The 24,058-nt window shown below is 34.0% G+C and overlaps 2 protein-coding genes across 3 annotated transcripts in view; one reads left to right on the plus strand and one right to left on the minus strand.

Moving 5' to 3' along the window:
- Positions 1-80: 80 nt before the first annotated feature.
- Positions 81-4,573, plus strand: LOC108750657 (methionine aminopeptidase 2). The gene is made up of 6 exons (XM_018490296.1): positions 81-312; positions 1,664-1,738; positions 1,865-2,190; positions 3,006-3,410; positions 3,742-4,009; positions 4,100-4,573. The coding sequence occupies exons 1-6, from the start codon at positions 168-170 to the stop codon at positions 4,303-4,305; spliced, it is 1,425 nt and encodes a 474-aa protein (XP_018345798.1). The 5' UTR covers positions 81-167; the 3' UTR covers positions 4,306-4,573.
- The window catches only part of LOC108750665, a 55,707-nt gene continuing 36,128 nt past the window's right edge, over positions 4,480-24,058 (minus strand). The window contains exons 3-6 of one of the 2 annotated variants that reach the window (XM_018490317.1): positions 19,820-19,874; positions 8,972-9,131; positions 7,453-7,624; positions 4,480-6,867 (exon numbers count right to left, since the gene is read on the minus strand). In XM_018490317.1, coding sequence (XP_018345819.1) covers positions 6,781-6,867; positions 7,453-7,624; positions 8,972-9,131; positions 19,820-19,874 — 474 coding nt within the window. In that variant the 3' untranslated portion in view covers positions 4,480-6,780. Of the gene's footprint in view, positions 6,871-7,452; positions 7,625-8,971; positions 9,132-19,819; positions 19,875-24,058 lie in introns of both variants that reach the window. The other variant, XM_018490308.1, reaches the window with a different exon arrangement.

Below are 24,058 nucleotides of genomic sequence, written 5' to 3' on the forward strand. Positions count from 1 at the left end.
TGGCTGTCACAACAAACGATTGCGATCAGTTTGTAACTAATGTAGAACCAGCTTAAGCTGGCTTTACGCTCCGTCCAGATATTCATACGTCCATGGTACGTCGTTTGTAAATTTTTCTGTGACCTCTGTGCTCTGTGGTTTGCCGTTATTCATGGTTATTTGCAAAAATGGCGGCCGTGCTGGACGAGGTCGGTAAATCCGCTGAGAAACTCGTGGACGAGGAGAAGAACGAAATCGTCGACGAAGAAGACAAAACCGGAGCAGCAGAGGCGTCGAAGAAGAAGAAGAAGAAAAAAAAGAAGAAGAAAGCCGGTAAGTTTTGTTCGAGTATTGTCCTTAAATGACAAACGTATTAAGAGTCACACCTCGATTTTTTGTGACACGCGGTCCCCAATTGACGATTTAATGAATTTCCTATTCACATCGTGATAGAACCGGCCACGAAGTTGTCGGAACGATTTACTCAATTATTCTTCTAAATGTTCGTAAACTATTATAAGATTTTGTTTAAATCTACCTAAATGGCGCGAGTACGTTACGTTGTTGATCATTAAGGTATTTAAAATGGAGTAATGTAAACTCTTCTCTTGAGTTCAAGACTTGTGGGAATCGCTTCTTCGAATGTAAGATGATGTGGAAACATTTCGTGTTTATGTGCATGGATAATTATCGTATTAAATGATGAAAATTCGATCCTATGATTCTATTATTGAATCGATCCTATTATTGAATTTTATATACAATTATAAAAGATTTAAGATCTGTTTTTTAATAATTCAACTAATATACCTTTTTTATACTTAAAGTAAAATAAGTATATATTTGGGCATATTTGGCAAAAACAAGGAGAGTTCTAGTGCAGTTTAATGCGGAAATAAAAAACAAACCTGTGTTCCGGCTGCCTATACATTTCTCTGAATTACATTCTTTTTTTGTTAAACTTTAATAAATATATATTTCATCTTAAGCACAAAAATTATGTGTTCAACTATAAAGAACAATCTTAAGCTTAAATATGTGAAAATGACGAACTTGAAACAAATTGTATGATATTGGAACATTGCAACTTACGGAAAGAATACTAATTATAGATTTTAAACTCCACAAAATTTATATATAAGTATATGTATCTAAAGCCATATATAAGAGTTGTTTGAAAAGTTTTGAATCTAACATAGAAACAAGTATTTTTTCAATTAAATTTAGCTTTATTTTTCAACATAGTTTCCTTTTAAGTTGATACACTTTTTCCAGTGATATTCTCATTCCTTTGACTCATTCAAATAATAGTTGGCGTCTTGCTCTGCATAGACTTCTACGGATGTGATGAAAATCTCTGTTCTCTAAGCCAAACTGACAACGATTAAGTTCTTGCATTTGAAAGGCAATACACGCAGGCGGGATATTCGATTTTTCCATTTTTACAAAAACATTGACATCGACTGGCACAAATGACTGTCAAATAACAAACTAAGTGTCCACAATTTTCACAGGTATCTTTCAAAGCATGTTCAATTGTAGTACCAAAATGGTTTTGACGAGTAGTGCCATTTTCATAATAAAGTTTATAACTTTTCAAACGATTCTTGTGTGTGTGTATATAAAAGAGAAATTGTGTTATTGATTCTCTATTAAATAATTGATAATGGAAATGTTTGTACAGGTGCTGGAGAAGCTAGTGCAGATGTGCCAGAAGGGGAAGAAGATAAAGCTAAGGATGACAATGCAGTGGCCGAAGGTATTGTCAATAATCTCTAATTCTTCTATATTTTTATAATGACGATAAGCTGAAATTTAACATTAAATGGCTCTTGATAAATATTCATATCACAATGATGATAAATTATTTGGTTGAAATTTGTAGGTACCACAGAGGTGACAGAGAACAATGGTGAAACTGAAGAAGTCAAAAAGAAGAAAAAGAAGAAGCGTAAACCCAAAGATAAGGGTGGGGTTAAGCAGCAAACGGATCCACCGAGTATTCCTGTGTCGGAATTGTTCCCGGATGGTAATTTTCCAGTGGGACAAATAATGGTTCACGGACCCGCCGGGGTAGACGACAGGATGGCCAAATTGCGCTTTACGAGCGAGGAGGCGCGCGCTCTCGACAGAATGCATAATGATATTTATAATGAAGCCAGACAGGCAGCCGAGGCGCATCGGCAAACCAGGAGGCACATCATGGACTGGGTATATAAGTTTATGTTACTGCGAGAAGGCATGTTTAATTCTTAAAGTTACATGAATTTTTAGAATAAACATTGAATTGTATTTATTTGTTGCGTAAACAATATAAAGACATTTATACAGCAAATAAAACGTAAACAGTATAGTGTAACGTAGTAAGAATCTTTTATTTCTGTTTGCCACTAGCAAACAACAAGAATATAATGATTTACTGTTATTAGGCTTAATCTTTTTTGCTACACTGTGTGTGTGTGTGTGAATTGCACTAAGCTCTATAATATATTGGAGTACATTATCAAAGAGCGAAGATATCCTAGACAATGACTTTGATGCAAAGATTATACTGTTTTTTTTTTCGTCAGAGACTCGCTGATTAACAAATGCTGTTTTTAGAGAAAAATCAGAAAAACAAGTATGTTGTTTGCCTTTCGTTTCTCTGTTAAAGTTTCCTATAGTATAGTTTAGTATAGAGAAGGTGCGCTTCAGTATATAAGTCACTGGATTGCTCTAAAATTTTTATCTCACTTTTGCTAAACTTCAAATATATATGTATTTCATGTAAAATGTATTCTAAAACTATATTATTTTTAAAGTAAATCTCATTCTGAAGAATAAAATCTCACTCTTAAAGATACAAAATTGAGCCATTCTTTTTCAAGACTAACTCAATTTTCATTTTTCAAAGTGAGATTCCACTCTAAAGAATTTAGAATAATAAGTCAGTCACAAAGAATAGACCTATTGTATCATTTGCATATTTTAGAAAACACTTGAAATCTCGCGGTTTTGCAAATGTATTTCTTTAATGAATTTCGCAGATCAAGCCGGGAATGACTATGATAGAAATTTGTAACGAGCTGGAGGAAACTGCTCGGAAATTGATAGGAGAGGATGGTCTCCTGGCTGGATTGGCGTTCCCGACTGGTTGTTCCCGCAATCATTGCGCGGCTCACTACACTCCGAACGCCGGTGATCCAACTGTTCTCGAATTCGATGACGTCACCAAGATCGACTTTGGTACTCACATTAATGGGCGAATCATTGATTGTGCGTTCACTTTGATTTTCAATCCCAAGTACGACCCGCTGATTGAGGCTGTTCGCGACGCCACCAATACCGGTATCAAGGCCGCTGGTATCGATGTACAATTGTGCGATGTTGGTGCTGCTATTCAAGAAGTTATGGAATCATACGAGGTAGAATTGGATGGCAAAACGTATCAGGTATGAAATATAGAATATTATGTGCAAAGTGTAATTTCTTTTGGTTTAATTAATGTTTTTTTCTCTTGATTTATGGTTATCTAGTTATCTTTGAACAGCACAAAATATTTTATAAGAATATAATGTGACTATCTTTGATGGCAAATATTAGTTGATATTAACTAACTGAGCTTTAGAAATACATGACATTTCTAATTCATAAGTGCTTAAACTTTGATTCGACATTAAATTACGAAAATATATGAAAAAAAAAATAGTTAAAGATAGTGATAAGAATGATGTTTAATCATTAAATAATCATTCAATAATCATTTAATTGAATCTTTTGCAGGTGAAATCAATTAGAAATCTGAATGGCCATTCGATTTCACCTTACCGTATACACGCCGGAAAAACGGTACCAATAGTTAGAGGTGGCGAAGCAATCCGAATGGAAGAGAACGAGTTCTATGCGATCGAAACTTTTGGATCTACTGGTAGAGGCGTGGTTCACGATGACATGGAATGTTCACATTACATGAAGAGTTTTGATGCTGGTTTCGTGCCATTGAGATTGCAGAGCAGCAAGTCTCTTCTCAACACTATTAACAAGCATTTCGGTGAGAAGCCTAAAGATGCTTAGTTTAAAAAAGCTTTACTCAACAACAGATCTAAGAATTCGAATACTCTTCATTTTATTCGTGTTTTAGGTACTTTGGCTTTTTGTAAACGTTGGTTGGACCGCGTCGGTTGTACCAAATACCAAATGGCGCTGAAGGATCTTTGCGAAAAAGGCGCCGTAGAAGCGTATCCACCGTTGGTCGACGTCAAGGGCTGTTACACTGCTCAGTTTGAGCATACACTCGTTCTGCGTCCCACATGTAAAGAAGTCATTTCTCGCGGTGACGACTATTAAAGTGCAGCCGTTGTTTTACATGAATTATTATCGGATGTCAAGATGTATTTTAATCTCGATGTAACATCATTGTCGAAGCATCGAACACTCTGCAGTATTTGATGCGAAAAATAATCATTGTAATACGTTAGTAACGACATTTCTGAGTGTACTATCCGTAACTTCGGTTTTTTCTCAATCGCAAAAAGGTACCAAGTAGCAAGATTCGACATAGATGATAAAAGTACCGTATATACCAACAACAATTTAAAACAAGTGTTTCCATGCGTGTCGTTTAAATGTGTCTTCTTCATATTTTTAATTTTTTTTTATTTCTAATATATATATATATATATATATATACTTCGAGAAAAGGGTCTTCGCTGTTATATTTCTCGCAATGTTTTTTTATCCACTTTATTACTGGTTCCTTACACGTTGGAATGGAAATGACGGGGTTGATGTTTAGTGTTGAATAAAATATATTTGGAATCCGAGATTTTATCATTGTGATGATCTCTCTCAAGATCCTGAATATCTTGATTAAATTTATGTTAAACTAAATATGACAAACGTAAATTAGCATATACATACATGTGTACATACAACTGTACAAAAAGAAAACGAAAGTATCTTCCGTTTGTGGCTCCTCTATTGGTTGGATATACGGGTATATTTTCTTAAATGCGAGTTATATATTATAAGAGCTTTGTGTGGATCGCTTGATAAATTAAAGTTGTAACAAACTTAACGGTTTATATTATTTTCGATCTAATGATGCTGCGCACCTTTGTAAGATTCGTCAAATGTAATGAGCCACAAAATATAGTTAAATTTAATGTCGATACTTAAATACGATTAATAATAATTGCTATGCAAGGCAGATGTCAGATTTGTCTTACTGCCGTGTAACGAAGTACAAGAACACATGGTCCCGCGGAGTCCTGACTTTATTCGTCTCTTGTCTCCTAGCGGAAACTACTTTTACTTTCAGGTGGCATCACTTTCATGTAATCGTAACGATATAATTTTGTCGGTCAATTCTCAGAGATTACTTGAAAATAATGTTAAGCTCCAGTTAATAGCTGTTCATAGCTGCTTATTGTATCCAGAAGTCATCGCGACAAATCGATAATTTTAACAATGAACCATGTGATTAGTTGCACGTTAGCTTCACGGAATCGTTTCTACGTTTATCGTGAATGAGTTTATTTATTTCATGATTTAAGAAAATGAAAACGAAGTAATACCACCATCTAAGCTTCGTACAAAATATATTCTATCTACGTGCCCGAAATCGCGTCGAAGATTATGGAAAACATCGTCGTGATTTTCTGGAGAGAAGGAAAAGGATTCTCGCCTTCAACACGAAGAGAACTCGTACAAAGACGTGGATACGTATCGCGGATATTCGGGCATCCGCGATTCATGACTCGTGCTCGAACGATTAATCCTAAACGCGGTGCAAAACGAATATCATTTATCTGTAACGAAACGATAGATTTTATTATCAGTGTGTAGACAAATGTTTCGACAACGATCCTTGCAAATATCCGTCACTGGCGATTTTTATGACATAATTTGAATTATTTCTCAAATTAAAAAAAAATTTAATATCGTTTAAGATCAAAGGCTCAGAGCAGAGACAATTTCCCATTTCAATAATCGGCAAACATCATCCACAATTAAATTCTTTCGCGTTATCTCGCCGTTAATCTACAACTACTATCTATTGTCTGTCCTACTGTGCTATCCCGTCGCTGATGCATTCGCGACGAAATCTCCGTCCTCGTAAGAAAAAATACGTCGATTATTGTATTCGAGTCAACGTTAGCACGTACAATATAATTGGATTACCGCGATTACCGCATATAATAACGTTATCGTGTTGACATACTAATTGGTCGTCAAACGCATACTAAGCTCGACTGATCTACTATTAAACGAAGACACGTGGTTGGTTGTTGATTGTATTGTACACTGAGATACCCGATATGCGTTTTATGAGAACCACTTGATCCGGGGCAATACGCACACAACACTATAAATTATGGCGTCTAAACTGACGCGTCATAAAGATAGTCTTTAATTTTCGAGACACGATGCCATTTTGGTTCTTTGTGTTGTTTGGGAATGATTTGACGACGGATTGGCGCGGCGATGTGGCGCGATAAACATCCACGAAATGTTCCTCGAGATAGATCCCCAGCGATCCTGCTCGTGATAGCAATCAAATGCGCGCTCGTTACATTCCATCATGTTATCTTAACGCCTAATATTAAGACCTAACGCCTGTTATAATACGCGTCTTTCGACGCGCCAAATGACGCCGTTAATAATCCTTGTGTCAAGGAAATCTTATCGGGTTATGCATATGTACACTGATTGCAATCGATAAGGCGCTGAAGGGTGAAATTACGAGCCGCCCATTCGAGCGGATCGTCCTCTTCACCCAGGCGCGACATCGGTTTGCGCGACCTTCGATCTTCGCCGATTTCACTGGGACTCGGTGCGCGGCCTCAGCTTCGCTCTTGCCGTTATCAGAAGGTTGCTCGGCGGTTCTGTCGTCGCTCGCGATTGCTCCTGCTACAAAAAAATTATTTAATAAAGAAATCAGCGTAAACCGAGTTTAGCTTGATCATAAGTTGCATATTTGAATTAGAATTATTTATATTTATGCAATCTTCTGTTATTTCGATCGAATTTCATAAGATGTCAAATGATCGATAATCTTTGAAAATTTAGGATTCAGAATTTGAGGATTCTAGGTGTCAAAAGATTGATAATCCTTGAAGATTAGAATTCATTGGTTTCCTATAATAAGCTATTACCTAAACTTTAAGTCTTAAGCCATCAGAAATTGACCAATCACAGTAATCGAATGTAAAAAAATATAATCGACTATGGTCAATTTCTTACAACTTAAGACTTAAAGCTTAGGTGATAGCTTATTATAGAAAGCCCATTAAAGTTTAAGAATTCTAAAAGTGAAGGATTAGGATTCCAGTAAATTGTGAAGAATAGAAGCATAAAAACTGAATAGTTTCTTTCGAGGATTTAGAAGTGTAAAGATTCAGATGTCAGGATTCGAAACCTAAAAATATAATATGTCGATATAATAATTTCACAAAGTAAAGGATTAGCTAATTACGCCCTATCTCGGATTACCGTTAGTTGAATGTGTCTTGCTCTCTGCTCGATTGCCCTTTGCAAGGCAGTCCTGGGATCGTCTTTGTAGCTTTCCTCACGGATCCTCTCAGCTTCTCTCCTCGACGCAGCTTCTCTCTGTTTCTCCAGAGCACGTTGCAACTCACTTTTTTGGTTCAAGACGTTCTTGCCGCTGCAGAAAAAAGGAGAAGCGTACATTTAATGAATCCGGGACAATCCTTTTTGATTAAAAAAAAAAGCGGCTTTCACTGATGTAATAACGATAATCTCCAGAGTGTAAAAATTGAAGTATTTTAGAGAAATGCAAATATCAAAAATAAAATCGAATGTACGAAGTACGTGAAAAAAATTTTGGAAGAAATTCTTAAATAAATAAAATAAGATTTTGCGCGCGCATAGTAATAAAGATACATTTTACAGGATAAATAAGAACGCGCCGTAAGATTACGTTGTAATCTTGATCGCAAGTGAAGAAATCACGCGTGCGAATTGGCGTGAATTACGTGCCAAGGTAAAAGTCGGTAAGCGTGAATCGCTTAATTCCATCGAAGCGTGAAGAATCACAGGTGTGGTGCGCCGAGTATGAGCGCGATCACGTACTGATTAGACATAAACAGGGATTTAATGTGGAAACGTATTTGATGCTATCACAATTGACCGCGATCGAAAATAAGTATACGTAATCACGTGAGAAATAATGTTTTATCAAGCGAAATTTGAACTCGCACGATCTGGTACTCGATCACGCTCGGATTAACGCACAATAAAGATAAATTCGTTTTTACGATAGCACCAGCTTTCATCAGGAAGTTTTTACACGCGGCTAATCGGCTTTCCATTTTCATCGCGAGTATTAATCACCTCTCCTTGTATTAATTAATAGTATTAATTAATTTTAAACGCACGAGAAAAGCGATACAGTATTTACTTTAGGGGGGATCTCTCTCTTGCGTTCCGGCCTTACCGCAGAACGGAATAAAAGAAACCGTCTGCCTAAATAAAAAACTTCTCGTCAAGAATTCAGTCGAAGAATTAATGAAATAAAATATATTCAGAGAAACTTTACATAATGAATTTATTAAGAGAAATTTTATATAAAAAAAGATGTTAAGAAAAGAAAATATCTTGGTATTAATTCTGTCAGTAATTCTAGTAGAAAAAGAACAGAGAGAGAAAGAGAGAGAGAGAGATAGCGTTTCTAATTTAAGTTTCCAATTTCTAGTTCACGTCATTATTTAAATCGAATAAAAAGTTTTTATTGAACTTGAAGAAATTATAATTTATCTCTATGCTGTAAAGAGATACAATATTTTTGTAGAAATACTATTTTCAACCTTATTATAAAATTGTAGCTTAACTATGTTGATGCTATACATTCTATTGCGTTATGTTGATTTAAATCTGTCTGTTATGTTATAAAATTTTAATTAAAGGGCATTTTTTGACAATTCGGAGTAACTGTGAGAACAGGAGGGGCAAAGTAATTTCATATTTTAAATGTTAAAGGAACTCGACTTACATTTTTTGGTTAAAGAGTAACTCCCTGTGAAGATCCTTATGATTAATGGAGATAAGGCAAGGGTTGTATGGTTTCCTCGGCAAGATCAGACCGTCTGGTCCCATGTGAGGAGCCGGTGGTGGTGGAGGCGGTACGCCCAGAACCGGTGCCATTTTTCTTCCTGAAAAAGAAAATACAAATTCGATAACGATCTCCTGAGACTCAAGCGGATATCATATTTGCATGACAATCGCGAGCACCGCTTTTTTTTGTTCCAATAAATTTCCAATCCTCATACAAGAAATCATTTCGTTCTTCCAAGAATTCGAGAGGTCAAAAATAAAATTGTATTACCGTTTATATCGAAAAAATATCATAGACGCTTAAATCGTGTTCATATTGCAAACATTAATATCAATAACAAAAAATCTGATCGTATTATTTGCACTTTTTGTAGTCAGCATTTTTGCTTTCTCTCTTTTCAATACCCGAACATATATTTATCTTATTTTAAGTGCAAACATTTTTAGGGATTTCAAGCAACGCGAACAGATTTAAGATTATTAATATATAATATTACATTATAAATAATTGAACAAATAATATTCAATTTTCCCGAGCTATTAAAAAAATGAGTCAGCCTACCTTTATTGCTTAACGTTTTTCGTTTGTAATAGAAGTAGTCGCGTGACTGGAGTTGAATAGTATCGTTCACTCGGTTTTTTAGCCTCATTACAAAATTGCAACGTTGATTCAACTACTTACATTATGAAATTTTAATTAAAGAAGAATTTTTTAACGCTTCGGAATAATCGAGAGAACGGTAGGCGAATATTTCTCCAGTGATCCATCCATAACTGAGGATTAAGTGAAATTTTATGAATTGTTTTCTTCTCGACAGAATAACGGCTCGACTCGTGCACACGATCACTCCTTGGCGAAAGTACAGCCCATGATGTAAGAAGACCAGGAATTAATTAACATTATGCGCATAATGACTGCTGAATATAATTTGGAGTAAATTTCTAATAGCGCAGCTTTATATTAATTTATAAAATTTTGGGCCAATTTCTGACGTCGTTCTTATCCAAACAACACACATGTCCAAAAACGAAATATAAGACATCTTAACGATGCCTGAAAGACATCTTATAAATACATTAAAAGAAAAGAAACTTTATATGTCTTTTAAAGACATATAAAAGACATCTTTAAGACGTCTTATATCTCAGTTTTAGACTGTTATCTGAGTACTTTGAACTGTACATCCTTGAAATTGGTTCACCTGGTCTTTTTACATAACGGCGCATCCTGTGATAAGTATTCACCTTCTAACAACGCTATTCTCGCTCTGACTGAGCTACCCTGTTCACACATCGTCGTGGTATCGCGACTTGTGAGACACTTCCTCAGTAGAGACATATCAAAAAGAGAAGTTCTATATATATTTGTAGGGCTTCGCGGATATAGTTGCATTAATGGGATCAGGGGGGGCCGAGCAAATGGAATAGTCGCGACTCAAGGTGAAACAAACGGTGTATTTCCGTTGCGAATGAACCGGGTCGAGCGTTTTAACCCTCTTTCGTTAGATCTACATTCGAAAAGTACGCGAGAGACACGACGAATCGCTTAGGCCTAAGATACGATTAACAATCGGACAACTTTCTCGACGTCAACATATAATAACATTAGATACAGACGACACAGATAAATAAAAGAGAGCTTAGCAAGGCTGCCTTAAAACGTAATCAATTTCCATTATTGTTGGACATAGATTATAGATAGAAAATACGAGAGATCCGAGTTCAGAAATATCAGCTGAGGAAGTTTTTCGCAATAAAATTATTTATAGGTTTTAATGAAAATATTTATCAGTATCAGATTATGAAGATCCTTCTGAGATATCTATGAGCATCAATATTATTAAGTTGCTTGTGAATTCAATTTACGATATTACTATCTACTCTAGTTCTGTTAGGATTGCGTTACAGATTGAAAATTAAATTTGGCACACAGTTTGCAGGATTCGATATGAATACATAAATTCATACTTATTTAAGATCCAGCTCGATCGTTTAGGGCTTTTATTTGTTGTGTATTCACATTATAATCTTAAAAGATATTTGTTAATTCAATACGGATGAAAAGGATATGATAAAATTAGAAAAAAAGAACTGGACAAAATGATTACAAGGACATTTGCCACGACGTTCGTCTTGCGTGACCGATCGCTCGTTCTACTTCCGTTCCCTTTGCCGGAGAAGACGCAACGCGTTTCCAGATAAAAATCGAATCCTTTCGAAATCGTAGCTTCACACTAAAGAATCGTGCAACGAGATTTTATTTGCTATCGTTTCGCGTCAAGATTTTCGTTGGTACGCGCTCAGGAGATTCACTTTCTGGTAATAATACATTTGTCGTCCGTTGCTTATCATCGTTTATTCAAGATTATTTATCACTCCTACTAGTAGATTGATGCAGCATGTTATTTCCGTGTGCCTGTCAAGATAACGTTGTGAAATTCCCAGTCAAGTTGAAAAGCTAAAATGACGCCATTCAATTGACGTATTTACATTGATTTTCGAAATTTATTCGTTTGTATCGACAAAACATTATTATTGACATTAGTTAATAATAACAAAATTATAATATTGCATTAGCGTTATAATGTTATATTATTATTAGCTTTAAAATATTTATATGTAAATGAAATATTATTAATTTTTTACATTTTAAAGATTGATAGAAATACTTACTTATGTGTAACGTAATAAATTAGAGGATCGCAATTCACTTATAAATTCCTCATGCAAATCGTGAGTTCGAAATAATGGAAGCATCTCGCGTTATATATATGATGAAAAAACGAGCAAATTTATTTCGAGCCGCCCGATGAAATGTTCGATCGAGTCGCGAAATGAGGCCGCGAAAGTTTGAGGGAGCGAACGTTTCGTTCGCGTGCACCGCATACGTGAACTGCATATGCGATTTCATGGAAACCCGGTGACAGAAAGAGGTCACGATATTTGATCAAGTGACCTCAAATTAGAAAAAATGTACGATAAAAAAAACTCAAATTAAATGTATAAATTAAATCATTTTATCGTTAAGTTTGCTCCTCCATTGAATTTAACAAAAAAAGTCGTCATAGAATAAAACACTACGCGTGCAGTGGAGAAAACGCTCTTTGCGCTTATTGAAAAAATAGGATACTGTCAGGGAAAAACATTCTTATAAGCCGATTATTCACAGGCGGATGCGCTTGCTTTGTTTGTTTATTCGCAGAGTCATTGACTTACCGTGGCGGTGCATTGATCCGAATTTTTAAAAGCACAAGATAAGCCGGTGGCAATACTTAAGTACATATAGTATGCAACGCATCATTAGCGTAGATAAGTACAGCACCAAGATAAGCGAGTACTCGAGCTAACAATTAGATACGAGCGCACGTAATCATTGAATGACGAATGACGGAAAGTATATTTCATTTTTTAATCTTTCTTCAATGTCAAAAGATATTCAAATCACGCGTTGTAAGAAATTTTTCAATAGAACAAGATTGCTAATTGCTTCATTACTGCAGCTGCAGTACTTTGCTGCACCGTCGAGTTTACGTTGATAGTTTACGTGAATATAATACTTTTGATCAAAAACGTAATGAGTTTTTGATTGAAAAAACGAGTGTGAAATCACCACTTTTGTGAAATCTAAGTTAAAACTTTATATTCTCGCTAGAAAGCACGTAGTGTAATTTATTTAATAAAAAGTTTATTGATTATTCCATATCATAAATTTTTCTTCACGCATAAATTAATAATGGACGTCAATTTTTATTTACGATGTTTTAATTCTACCTTTTGTGTATTTTCGTCGAATAGTGTTTGATTTAGGGTTATCGAAGCATGATGTACAGAAAGATGACGTTATGCATGACAATCGGAATCGGAAGCCCGTTACGTGATCACCTACTTACGCATCGTCGTGCATCGTCAGCCTCGCATAGAAAATAATCACTGATCCCGATTCAATTTATAAGAGATTGCAATATAAGTTAACTTAATACTTATGTATATACGGAAGTACTGACCCCACGAGAGATAAACCGATATATGCTTTTAGAAATAAAAATTTCTACGACTTGATCGTAAATTAAATTCACGATTAACTATTCTCTTTACTTAAGCCACCGATAAGATTTTTCTTACGTGAGTAGAGAAAAATCAATATAATATTAATGTCTTATTTATTTATTTCTTATTTATATATATATATATTTATCCATCTTACGTATTTATATCTTTTTAAGAAATAACGATATTATCGATATAAAGCAATTTTTTTTTTAACTTTTTATTATAATACAACTATTAATAAAATATCCAAACAAACAATTTATGTTTAAAATAGATGTTAATAACATTAAATATTTTTACAACGTTTTTAAATAGTTTTTATGACGTTTATTTATCAGTTTATATGCTAACGATTTCTAACGATTATTAAACGTAATTTAGACGTAATTCTGTTGCTTGGATAATTAATTAATCGTTCACTATAACATGCAGTCAAAATAAATTAATGTCTACTTATTATTAAATTTGAATTTTTACAAACTTTATCGAAATCTCGAGGATTTGTATTGAAAAATATATAATGCCTTAAGAAAAGTCGTGAAAGACGGCATATCATATTCTGTCGAGTGCTCTTTTATTGCCCATTCATACACAGAACTGAAAAGAGACTGATAATGCAAAGCCGAAGAAAGTGCATGCAAGTAACAGGATAACACGATTATATAAGAGTGCACGTGTCATGTTTACCATTTTATTGCACTTCAATAGAAATGATTGAATTTCAATCTACCGCGTGCGTAAAGTCACACGGTGATATAATTCTTTTATTACTACGTGATTACGTTTCGATTCGACATTGCACAACACGTGCTGTATAATCACAAATTAAAGATTTCAAATAAATTGCCAGGATTTACTCAAAATCCTTTAATTTTACGTTACGTGCTACAAGCAATAATAGAGAGACATAATCGATATCTTTATTTCGATGTTTCTTGGAATTCAAGAATTAATTTTTCTACAATAAATAGAAATGCCTATACACATAAATTTGTATATTTTATAGTAGAATCTTTCAATAAAATACAAAAAAGATCGAAGGATTTGCGAATCAAAAGGCTCAGAATAAAATCTCGAGGGTCTCCCTCAAAAAATTTCGGGGATGCAGAAACATGAAAATATGATGATCTCAGAAAATGAGAACAATACAATTTCGGAAGAAAATCTAAAAATGGCGTCAATGAGAAGTAAATCTTATAAGCTTTAAGCTCGTAAGAAATTGATCAATCGCAATCGAATGAGAGAAGAATAATCGACTAATTGGGCCAATTTCTTACGATTTAAAACTGAAAATTTATGTTTTACATCTTAAACCCTGATTGTAGATGTCAAAATCACAACGTAATTGTTAAACATCCCATTTATTTACGTTCCAGCAAATGAGCAGTGACTTAAAAAACTCGAAAAAAATATCCAGTCAAAGCAGAATTTTTCCGGGAAATTATATCCTTTTACGACAAATAATAAAGTTTCATAAGAACAGACATTTCGAGAAGTCCGATCGAGCATTTCTGATTCGTCAGTTCTATTCCATTCAATGATCTGACAGTAGCGGGCCATCAGTAAAGCACGCTCTCGACGTGGGCGGCCCTTGTCATCGCGAGAGGACCGGATCCGGATTGTTGGATTTTACGAGCGGAAAGTGAATTTCGCGCCCGGAACGTCCGGTAAGGCACGACGCGTCGTTAACCGCGTGCGGAGCGAAGCGTATTTTACAGCCTCATGCGGTAACATCAACCGTGTTCGCTTACCTCGAAGCGAAACGTCAAGGGAACATGTACGGATGTGCACAAGATAATAACGGACGTTAGTGAGATCCGAATCGAAAGTTTACAGCCGTGAAATATATCCTCTACAACGACACTTTCCTCGATTTCTCGATAAGCAAAAACAGTAACTCTCACTTTCGATCTCGATCGGCGGCACGGCAATCTCGGATAGTTTAACGCAAACTATTGGAGAATTACAAAACTATAGGATCATACCAATCTCACTAACTTCAATTAACTTGATCGATTAAATCTCAATACTGACAATTGGCAAAACTAAAAACATAACTTTCTGGCAGCTGTGAGGAACGACGTATAGCATTAAAATCGCATTAAAATAATTAAAATAATTAATTTTATGTACTTTGATATCACGCATGCAGCAATAATAATTATTATTAAATAGTCCTTAGTACTTTCACCATGTCAGAAAATTATGCTTTCTGTTTTGCAGTTGGCAGTACTGAAATTTAATAGGTCATTCTAGTTAATCGAAGTTAGCGAGATTGGTCCATAAAAGACTGTCAAAAGAGACTATAAAATTTTATCTGAGTATCTCTGTCCATTCTAATTTTATCGTGATTTCACTGGGTTACTACACATTAAAGACTGCTTTAAAGAATCTAAATGCAGTAGCATAATATAATTTACTTTGATAATGAAATAATAAATATATATTCTATTAAATAACATGATAATATCATACTAAACATTTAATCATTTAAAACATTTATCGTATCTCTGTATCTATCAATTCTGTTCTTCCTAATTTTACATGAAAAGAACAATTTTGCTGAAGTATTAAAGAATTTAGCTTAGCTATAGATCTGAAAATAATTTTCTCAAACCATCACAGTATATAGGACGAATTAGTTGCTAGAATGTCAAAACTTTTTACAGCATTGCTTATTATGTTTGAGATTTCTATATAATCATTTTGATGGCACATGACAGTTATTTTTAGATCTGTATGTAACTAAATTTTAATAAATACTTCATTATTATACAATCGTTCTTTCCGTATATGGTGAATTCACACAGAATTTATAAATCCTGCGGATCTAAATGTAGGCAAATAAATCAACTTTGACAATATAAAATAATGTATATTCTGTTAAATAACATGGCAATTATTAAACCGTTTAAAATATTTATATACTTTTACGTTTAACTTGACTAATTTCATGCACAGCAGCTTTTAGTATGCACTAAATTAGTATAATACAGTTAACATGCTTCACGAATGTTGTATTGATAAGTTCTCGAATAAATATTGTCCCATATAATCTCCCAATGTTTCACCTTTGTTAGATAGTTTGATAATTAAATATCGTATTGAAGAGCTCCTCGCAATAAATCCATAAAACGGGTAGATAAACGATAACTTTTCGTTATCTTTAATCGCGATTACATGGCAAAATTTAGATCGTAAAAAAACTTATGAGGGAAAAAATAATGTACTCATAAGCATGGAAAATACACGATGATAAACGACGCTGCAGAGCCATCAAACAAGTTCTTATTAGCTTATTAAAAAAAATTAGCTCCTCTCGTTAAATGAGTTCGGTTTAATCGCGTATTTTGTGAAGGCTTTAAACTCGAGTGAAACCGCACAGTGGTCAAAGTCGTAACAATTAAAGCCATAATCGCGGTTACGGTATAATCGCTAATTATTCATTAACAATTAAAATCTAATTACAAAACTATCAGCGTATCGCACATTGCAGCGATAATTACTATTATCCTTGAATCCTGGTGGAGAAAGATTATTAGACTCATCGTAAGCAACGCGGTCACTTATGCTTTTGATCGTCTTACGGCCTTATTACGTATAGTCTGACCGCGGATTAAATCAAAGATGACATAATGATCTAATAATCCGCGACGCGATACGGACCTGCGATATTCCATTGTGTGTGTATCTCTATTCACTTCCTCCTTCCTACTTTCACCGCCGGGCTTACCTAACTTTATCATCGCTACACGCAATTGATTTCCAAGTTAAATAAAAACTGCGTAGGAAACGAATTTACAACAATAGAAGCGTTGCGAATTAACGCAGACATCTTTAAAGTTGACACAATAATTGTAAAAAAAAAAAAAGGATAATTAATCCGAAAAACTTTGACAAATGAAAGATAAAGGTAGAAAAAATATATCTAAATAAAAGCCATTATTTAATTTTGTTATGAAATAAAATAATAGTTGCTTTTGTTCAGATATTTACTTCTTCTATCTTTATCTTTCATTCGTCAGAGTCTATTTGTGAATAATCATTATGTCAACTTTAAAGTGTCCCCGCATTAATTATTTTTATTTTGTTACAAAATAAATTAATGACACATTCGTCTCTTATTAGTGTCAAAATTTCTTTAATGTTAATTAAATCTCAAATTTGGAATTAAATAATAAGTGTAACATTGTTATATATTCAAATCACGAAATCAGGAGAAAAATTATCTAAGCAATTCATATTGCTCGAAAATTAAATGAAGTTTGTCGGTAATAAATGAACGGTATACAATAAGAAAATTATACGGTGCGGGGTCATTCAAATTTTGGACGAAGTGTGTCCGAAAGGATTAATCTCGAGACTCCCCGAGAGAGGAGCCGGGGGCCTGCATGAGGATGACGTGGCGGATCTCAAATTAACGAGTCGTGTGCGGAGAAGCGAGGCGGGATGCGAAGAGGATACGCGTAAGCCAGCTTGGGACGTAATTTTCAGGCAGATGTGTGGCCACGGAAGGGAGATCATTGCACTGGCAAGGAGCAGCTGAAGTAGCGTGAGAAAATGCGGCCGGATCATCGTCGTCGTGTCGTTGCAGGCGCACGCGGTGCTCGTCCGCTGGCACTCGCTCGGGATGATAGTGACCGAAGGGCAAAGTCAGGGCCGTCGCAATCTCGTCGAGGACAAGGACAAGTGATATGTTACGCTACGAGAAAAAACATTCTTTCTACCGCATAGCATCTCGAGAATCATCAATCTTCGCTTCTGTTCTATGTTACTTATCCGGGAAAGCCAGGTGCTATATACAGTGACTTCTGTGTTGTATCACACTAATCACACTTGAATCGACGAACTTTAGGTGGTATGATTCGCTAACTTTATATATTTATATAATTCAAAAACTATTATTAGCCTCGACATTTTGATATTAGGATTTTCATCTCAAAATCATCTCAGGAATCTACTCTTAAATGTTGTTAGGATCTTTATAGGACACCCTGTGTAAAAGCTACTCCCTGTCGAGCTTTGTACCCTAAATAATCTCAGGAGGTAAGAACTACGACAGGATAATTTGTAGACAGATTAGCAGCATTAACACGCATCTGTCTGTAACACATTTGACTTTGCGGTTTCTGGAGCAGTGATTACAATCGAAGAGACATTTTTTTTTAAAGCTTGATAAGTAATTTTTTTTAAATACTTTTTTCATTATAACAAAATTAAATATTAATGATGTTATAAAAGGATAATTAAATTATCCTTTTATATTATCACATTTAATTTGTTCTTTTAGATTATCATAAATTATGAAACGAAGATACAGATATCTATATTTGATATGTTATAAACATATAACATATAAACATATATTATAACATTTTGATATGTTAGAAACAAATAAATAAAACATAAATAATTTCGAGTTCTAATGTTTACAATACTTCTTTAAATATTTGAATTATTTTTAACATTATCATACAGTAAAAGAATAATAGTTATATATTTAATTCTGCAGAAAAATAGAAATTTGATTTTAAATTATAAACGAATTGAAATTGAAATTGAGATTCAAAAAGAGATAAATATGTGTGTTTGTTAAAAATAAGATCCTTTGATCTTCAAGAACCGGATAAACATATTTGCAAATAAGGAATAAATCCGCGAGCAAGTATTGCGAGCGGCGCAATTATCGATGAAAATAGCTATGGTTTTTGTGAAAATAACATATCGAACGCGACACAATTAGATACACACGTGTCTCATAAGCGATAATAAATACGCCAATATATGGCGCGCTTGATTTACGAGTGGAAAACCGCACTGTAAATTATAGTTATAAAAACCAGAAGCTGTAAATTTCCAGAAGTGCAAAACATCCCGAACATTAGAATTCAATTAGAACAATAATTAGCAATACATAAATGTCATGTTTTTCCTCTAAAATCGCGTTTATTTTTTATGTATGTAGTTCATGCATTTCGTACGCTATTAAGACTACTTCTAGAAAGAAAGAGAGGAGAAACATTAGTTTCACGAAGTACTTAACACTGATGTAAAAATAGTGTAGAGTCGGCGATAAACTATGTATGTTAAATTGTGAAAGTTATCGTTTAGACTAAGTGACTGAATAAAAGCAACCACAGAAGTCTAAAAACAAAACTTCATTACTTATCATTCGTATATCATTAAAAACATTACTAGCTACATATTAACAAATAAGTTAAAGATAATTCGCACTTTACTCACATTTATTCCTAATCCAAATAAATTTTTATTTTTATTAAAATCCTTAATGATTATTTAATGCAAGTTGTTGAATAAATTTCTAGTAAAATAATAACAGTATCTTTTTTATTAACTTTTACAGAACGAGAAAGCCACTATAATAGCGCTAAAAATGTCATATTTTAAGGCAAGGATACAATGAATTGCAAATTTCATCTAAAGAAAAGTTGTAAAAAAAGATGTTTTTAAAAATAGACTCAACCCTCTAGAGATTAATATAGATTAAAATTTGAAAAATAAGGTCAAAAAAACTTTCGTATAGTCCTAAATTGTCTCATTGACGACTCCTTTACGTGGGACTTCGTCAATGAAACTAAGGTACCCCGCTGAGTGTATCGAATGAATCTAATCTCATACGGTCGTCATCGTTGATTGCGTCTCATTACGATGGAATGAATGAGAAAGAAAAAATGTAGCGATGGGAAGACAGAAAGAATTACTTCAAGTGACTCACCGTTTGTCAAACCGTCGACGTCGTCCGAGTCGCACTTGAGACCGTTAGTAATCACCTGAAACACATACGTATACTTGATTAACGGCGGCTTATGGTTACAGTTAACGTAGAGAATCCAAGGAAAGAGATTCCAAGCATCTAACAATGAATGAGCTACTCAGTATATTAATAATTGTAAGTCTTTCACTTGAAAAACGATGACAAATTATGATGTAATTAGCGGATTGACCTATGAGCTTGTAATTTCATCGGCATTTAAATTAATCATCTAAATTAATTCTTGAAATTATTACAATTGCTTATTCACATAATTTTCGAATTCCTCTCTAGTTATCGTCTAGTTATCGTCATCCTCAGTCTTTAATTTGTTAATTTTCATGATATGTCATAAAATTTCGCTTTTCTCTATTATTAAATTACTCGTATCATTAAATTATTCATTATGTATATAATTAATCTGTATAAGGTTTTGTTAAAGTACCTAAAAATTGAGTGATACAGATCCGAAAATATAATTTTGTTTGGACCAAAATAATTATGTAGGACGCTCAACTGATTGATAAAATGTTAAAATTTATTACAATATTGTCATCTACACTTAATAAAATTATCCAATAAAATTATTTTCAGATCTGTATCTAATTAAATTTTTATATATATTTTAGCAAAAATTATTATTTCCTTGTAGTATTAAATTATTAAAGAATCACGTTCGTATTATATTATAATTAATTTTTAATAATGTTTGATCCACGAGTCTATTTCTTTTACAGAAATCTAATACTGGCCAATTTATTACTGAAAAACAGTATAATTAATTACTTATTTGGAGTACTAAAAGTATTGAACAACAGTGGTCTAATATTTAAAATAAGCAAGTAATTGTCTTTCAGTATTAGTCAGTACCTATTAGATTTCTGTTAAGGATTTTCTCGAAACGACCAACAAAACACCACTTCTCCACTTTCGTATTAATTGCGCTCGAAGAAGCGGGGAAGAATCAAAAGCATATTCGCGGGCGGCTTCCTGTCATCGTCATCGATGATTTCACTGAGATATCATTTTTATACTTGGCCGTACGCCAACGGGATTCAATTACAATTGCGATCGCGACTGCCGGGCTTTTGCGAAACGATTGCCATACGTTTCCACGGACTCGTGTAAAATCGGATAAAGCCACCGCTTCCGGCTGGTATCTCAGAGATGATGACTAGTAATTGCAGCGGTTTTCCATCCGGCATGCAGGCGGCGTTCACCGCTACACAAGCGGTCGTCTATCATAATCACTATAAAGAATATATAAACATGACGAAAATCAAGTATTACGCATGGGAAACGCATGTTAATCACGCTGAGATCAACCATCAAGTGTATGCTAATGACATGGAATTAGTTATCTGTCTTGCGATGTAACGCGAGAGATACCTACAATCCTGGGAAAGCCGTTCTAATCCCTAAATGCGCAATTTGTTTCCGCTATCCACACGAGAAAATTCTGTCGAGTTTCATGTAGGTCTTGCAACGTGAAAGAAATAATGGAGAAAATATCTCTTACTGGCTGATACATTAAGCACAGATATTGTGGAAGGATTACAATTATCTTTACAGAAAATTGATTTACAAGAAAGAGAGAGAAAAATATTGCTAAGCTATTTAACACAGCTTTAAAAAATCATGCAAAATTTTTATCATATGCAAAAGTACGATTATCCTAAAATATCTAAAAATTTAACTAGTTTTGAAGGATTATTATATATAAAGCTAATTTTATTAAATTATCAAAATAATTACGTAGGAATTTCAAGCACGATAAGCAATACTATAAAAAGTTTCAATATTATAGCAACCAGTTTAAGTGTCCTATATAATTATTTTGTTCAATAAAATTACTTTCAGATCTGTCTAATTAAATTTTTAGATATTTCAGCAAAACCGTTCTTTCCGTGTTTGTATAAATGTAATCTTTTAAGGAGATACTGTCTAACTTAACCCTTCTGTCAATGCATAATTTTTCACCTTTTCACTAACGTGCTTCACAAGATTTCCGCTGATGATGAAAACGAGATAAAGTTTGTGCAAAATTGTCTGTCTTTATTATTCGAATGTGAGAATTGTAAGCATCATAACAAAATTCTCACAAAAATATAACAATTTTTACTGTTTTTTTTTTAATATAAAATTGATATCCTGTGCATTCATTGAGGAAATAAAAGATCTATCAATGCAAAATTTACGCGTCAGAAACAGTCTCGCTTTCATATAACTGGTTATGGAAAACGATGATTATCGGATTCACGAAAGAGGCATCGTATCGAGCTCTGTCTGATAAGTAAATGAAAACATTAATTTACGATGATGCCTGAACATCACGCCCAATGTTGAAAGACCGTAGTTATTGTTAACAGCTTCCGCCTTTGATTTCGATTGTCGATGGCGCTTCTTCGAATGCCACGCGCAAGTGGAAAAAAATAAAGTAATAATAAACAGCGTTATATTCATCATATTGTTATAATTTCTTATAAAATATTAAAAATAATAATTTTATAACAATATGTATGACGATATATAATTAATATGTTATATTTATTTATTTCAATGTATAATTAAACATTTCTTATTCATTAAGCATTAAGTATTTAAAATTTCAGGCAAATCTGTAATTTATGTTTTATGTCATAACTTAAGATACAATTTAGTTTACAGTTTCATATGCTTTGTATTCTATATATACGCATATATTCTGATTTTTCAAATGTTTTTCATTTTATAGTCATATATAGAATTACAAATAGAATTCTGTCATAAATTACAAATTACAAAAGAAAATTATCTAAATCAAGCATATTTCATTAATCAGCAAAATCTCGTTAGAAGCTCGAAAAGACAATACGGAGAGAATAACAATAAGGTTGTTTGCGCAAATCTTATAGAATGGTTTTTTTAGCATTCATATGCAAAGCTACTGAAACTAATATTAAGCCAGAGGTGCATGTAGGTAACAGGACAACAGGATTGTAAAAGAGCACACGTGCCGCTTTAGTCATTTCACTGCGACAGACAAAAAGCCTGATTTTGCATTATTTTTCCCATATCCTTTTAACTTCCTCAGGAACATTGTCATATAAATATCGGTGCGTTGATAAAGGTGACACAAGTAAAAAATTAACATTAGAGTTGCAGTGTTCAAATTTTGGAAACTCGTGACATAGTTTTAAAGAACAAATATAGATGAAAGTATAACATAGAAAGAAAGTGAAGTTACGCACATTTTTATTATTTCAATTGAAACATTGTTTTAATTCAGAATTAAAAAAAAAATACTCTATTAAAAAGTTGAAAGTTGCTAATTTTGAGATGTGTCACTTTTCTATCAACGCAGCAGTATGTCTAAATCTAGCTGTTTTTAAATTCTAATATCGCAACGAAAAAAAATTAATAATATATTAACCACAATGGCAATATTCTTAAATCTTATCATTCCTTTCTTCTTCGTTTAATTACTGTGGAGTTAAATGAAATAAAATACGATTAAAGAAAAGATTAAAAATTACTTTTTTGTAACTTTTAGAAACTCATCACTAAAAAGGCTGATTGTATGCGCAATTGAAAACAATAAGGTATGTAAGCCACAATTCGATCTGCTGATCATCTAGCGATATATATTTACAAGGCGATCGCCAATAGGATTTCTTTGCATTATCGCGGTGAGGACTATACGAAAATCATCATTTTAATTTGCGAAAGCTGCTAGGAAAGAATCGGGTCATCTAACGAACATATTTAGACGCGAGAAAGAAGCAAACTGTGCCCGTCGAGAGTCAAGGAAAATCAGCTGTGCGTCGTGATTTGCACACAGTTCGACGTTTCTCCTCTTCGCTGAAACGAAACCACCTTACCACCGTATATAGACCGTAAGCAATTTCGCGGAGCATCCATCCACCGAGGTATTGTATGTAACTCGCTGCGGCGAAAGAATACATGTATAGCCGCTAATTGTACCCTCTCGCACGCGTTCAACCGCACGCGCTCAAAAAGTGTTTGGGTTTTCGCCCTCGGTTTGTCGATGGTGCACCGTGTTGTTTAGATCGCGTGTGTTTACGTGTACATGCGGCTATGTAAACGAGTTTCGACTCGGATTCGGTGCGCCGTATAGGGGGACCCACGCCGGGTGTTCTCCGGAAGGAAGTGGAAGGTATTAATATTTCTCGCACGACAACCGACAGTACGGGGGGGGGGGGG

The sequence above is a fragment of the Trachymyrmex septentrionalis genome, unplaced genomic scaffold, assembly GCF_001594115.1.
Source record: "Trachymyrmex septentrionalis isolate Tsep2-gDNA-1 unplaced genomic scaffold, Tsep1.0 scaffold11, whole genome shotgun sequence".
NCBI classification, from domain to species: domain Eukaryota; kingdom Metazoa; phylum Arthropoda; class Insecta; order Hymenoptera; family Formicidae; genus Trachymyrmex; species Trachymyrmex septentrionalis.

Bases quoted from the DNA above. Each gene is read 5' to 3' on its own strand.
- LOC108750657 (XM_018490296.1), top strand. From the start codon at position 168: ATGGCGGCCGTGCTGGACGAGGTCGGTAAATCCGCTGAGAAACTCGTG. The intron at 313-1,663 runs GTAAGTTTTGTT...ATGTTTGTACAG, and splicing joins AAAAAAGAAGAAGAAAGCCG to GTGCTGGAGAAGCTAGTGCA. The intron at 4,010-4,099 runs GTGAGAAGCCTA...TTCGTGTTTTAG, and splicing joins CACTATTAACAAGCATTTCG to GTACTTTGGCTTTTTGTAAA.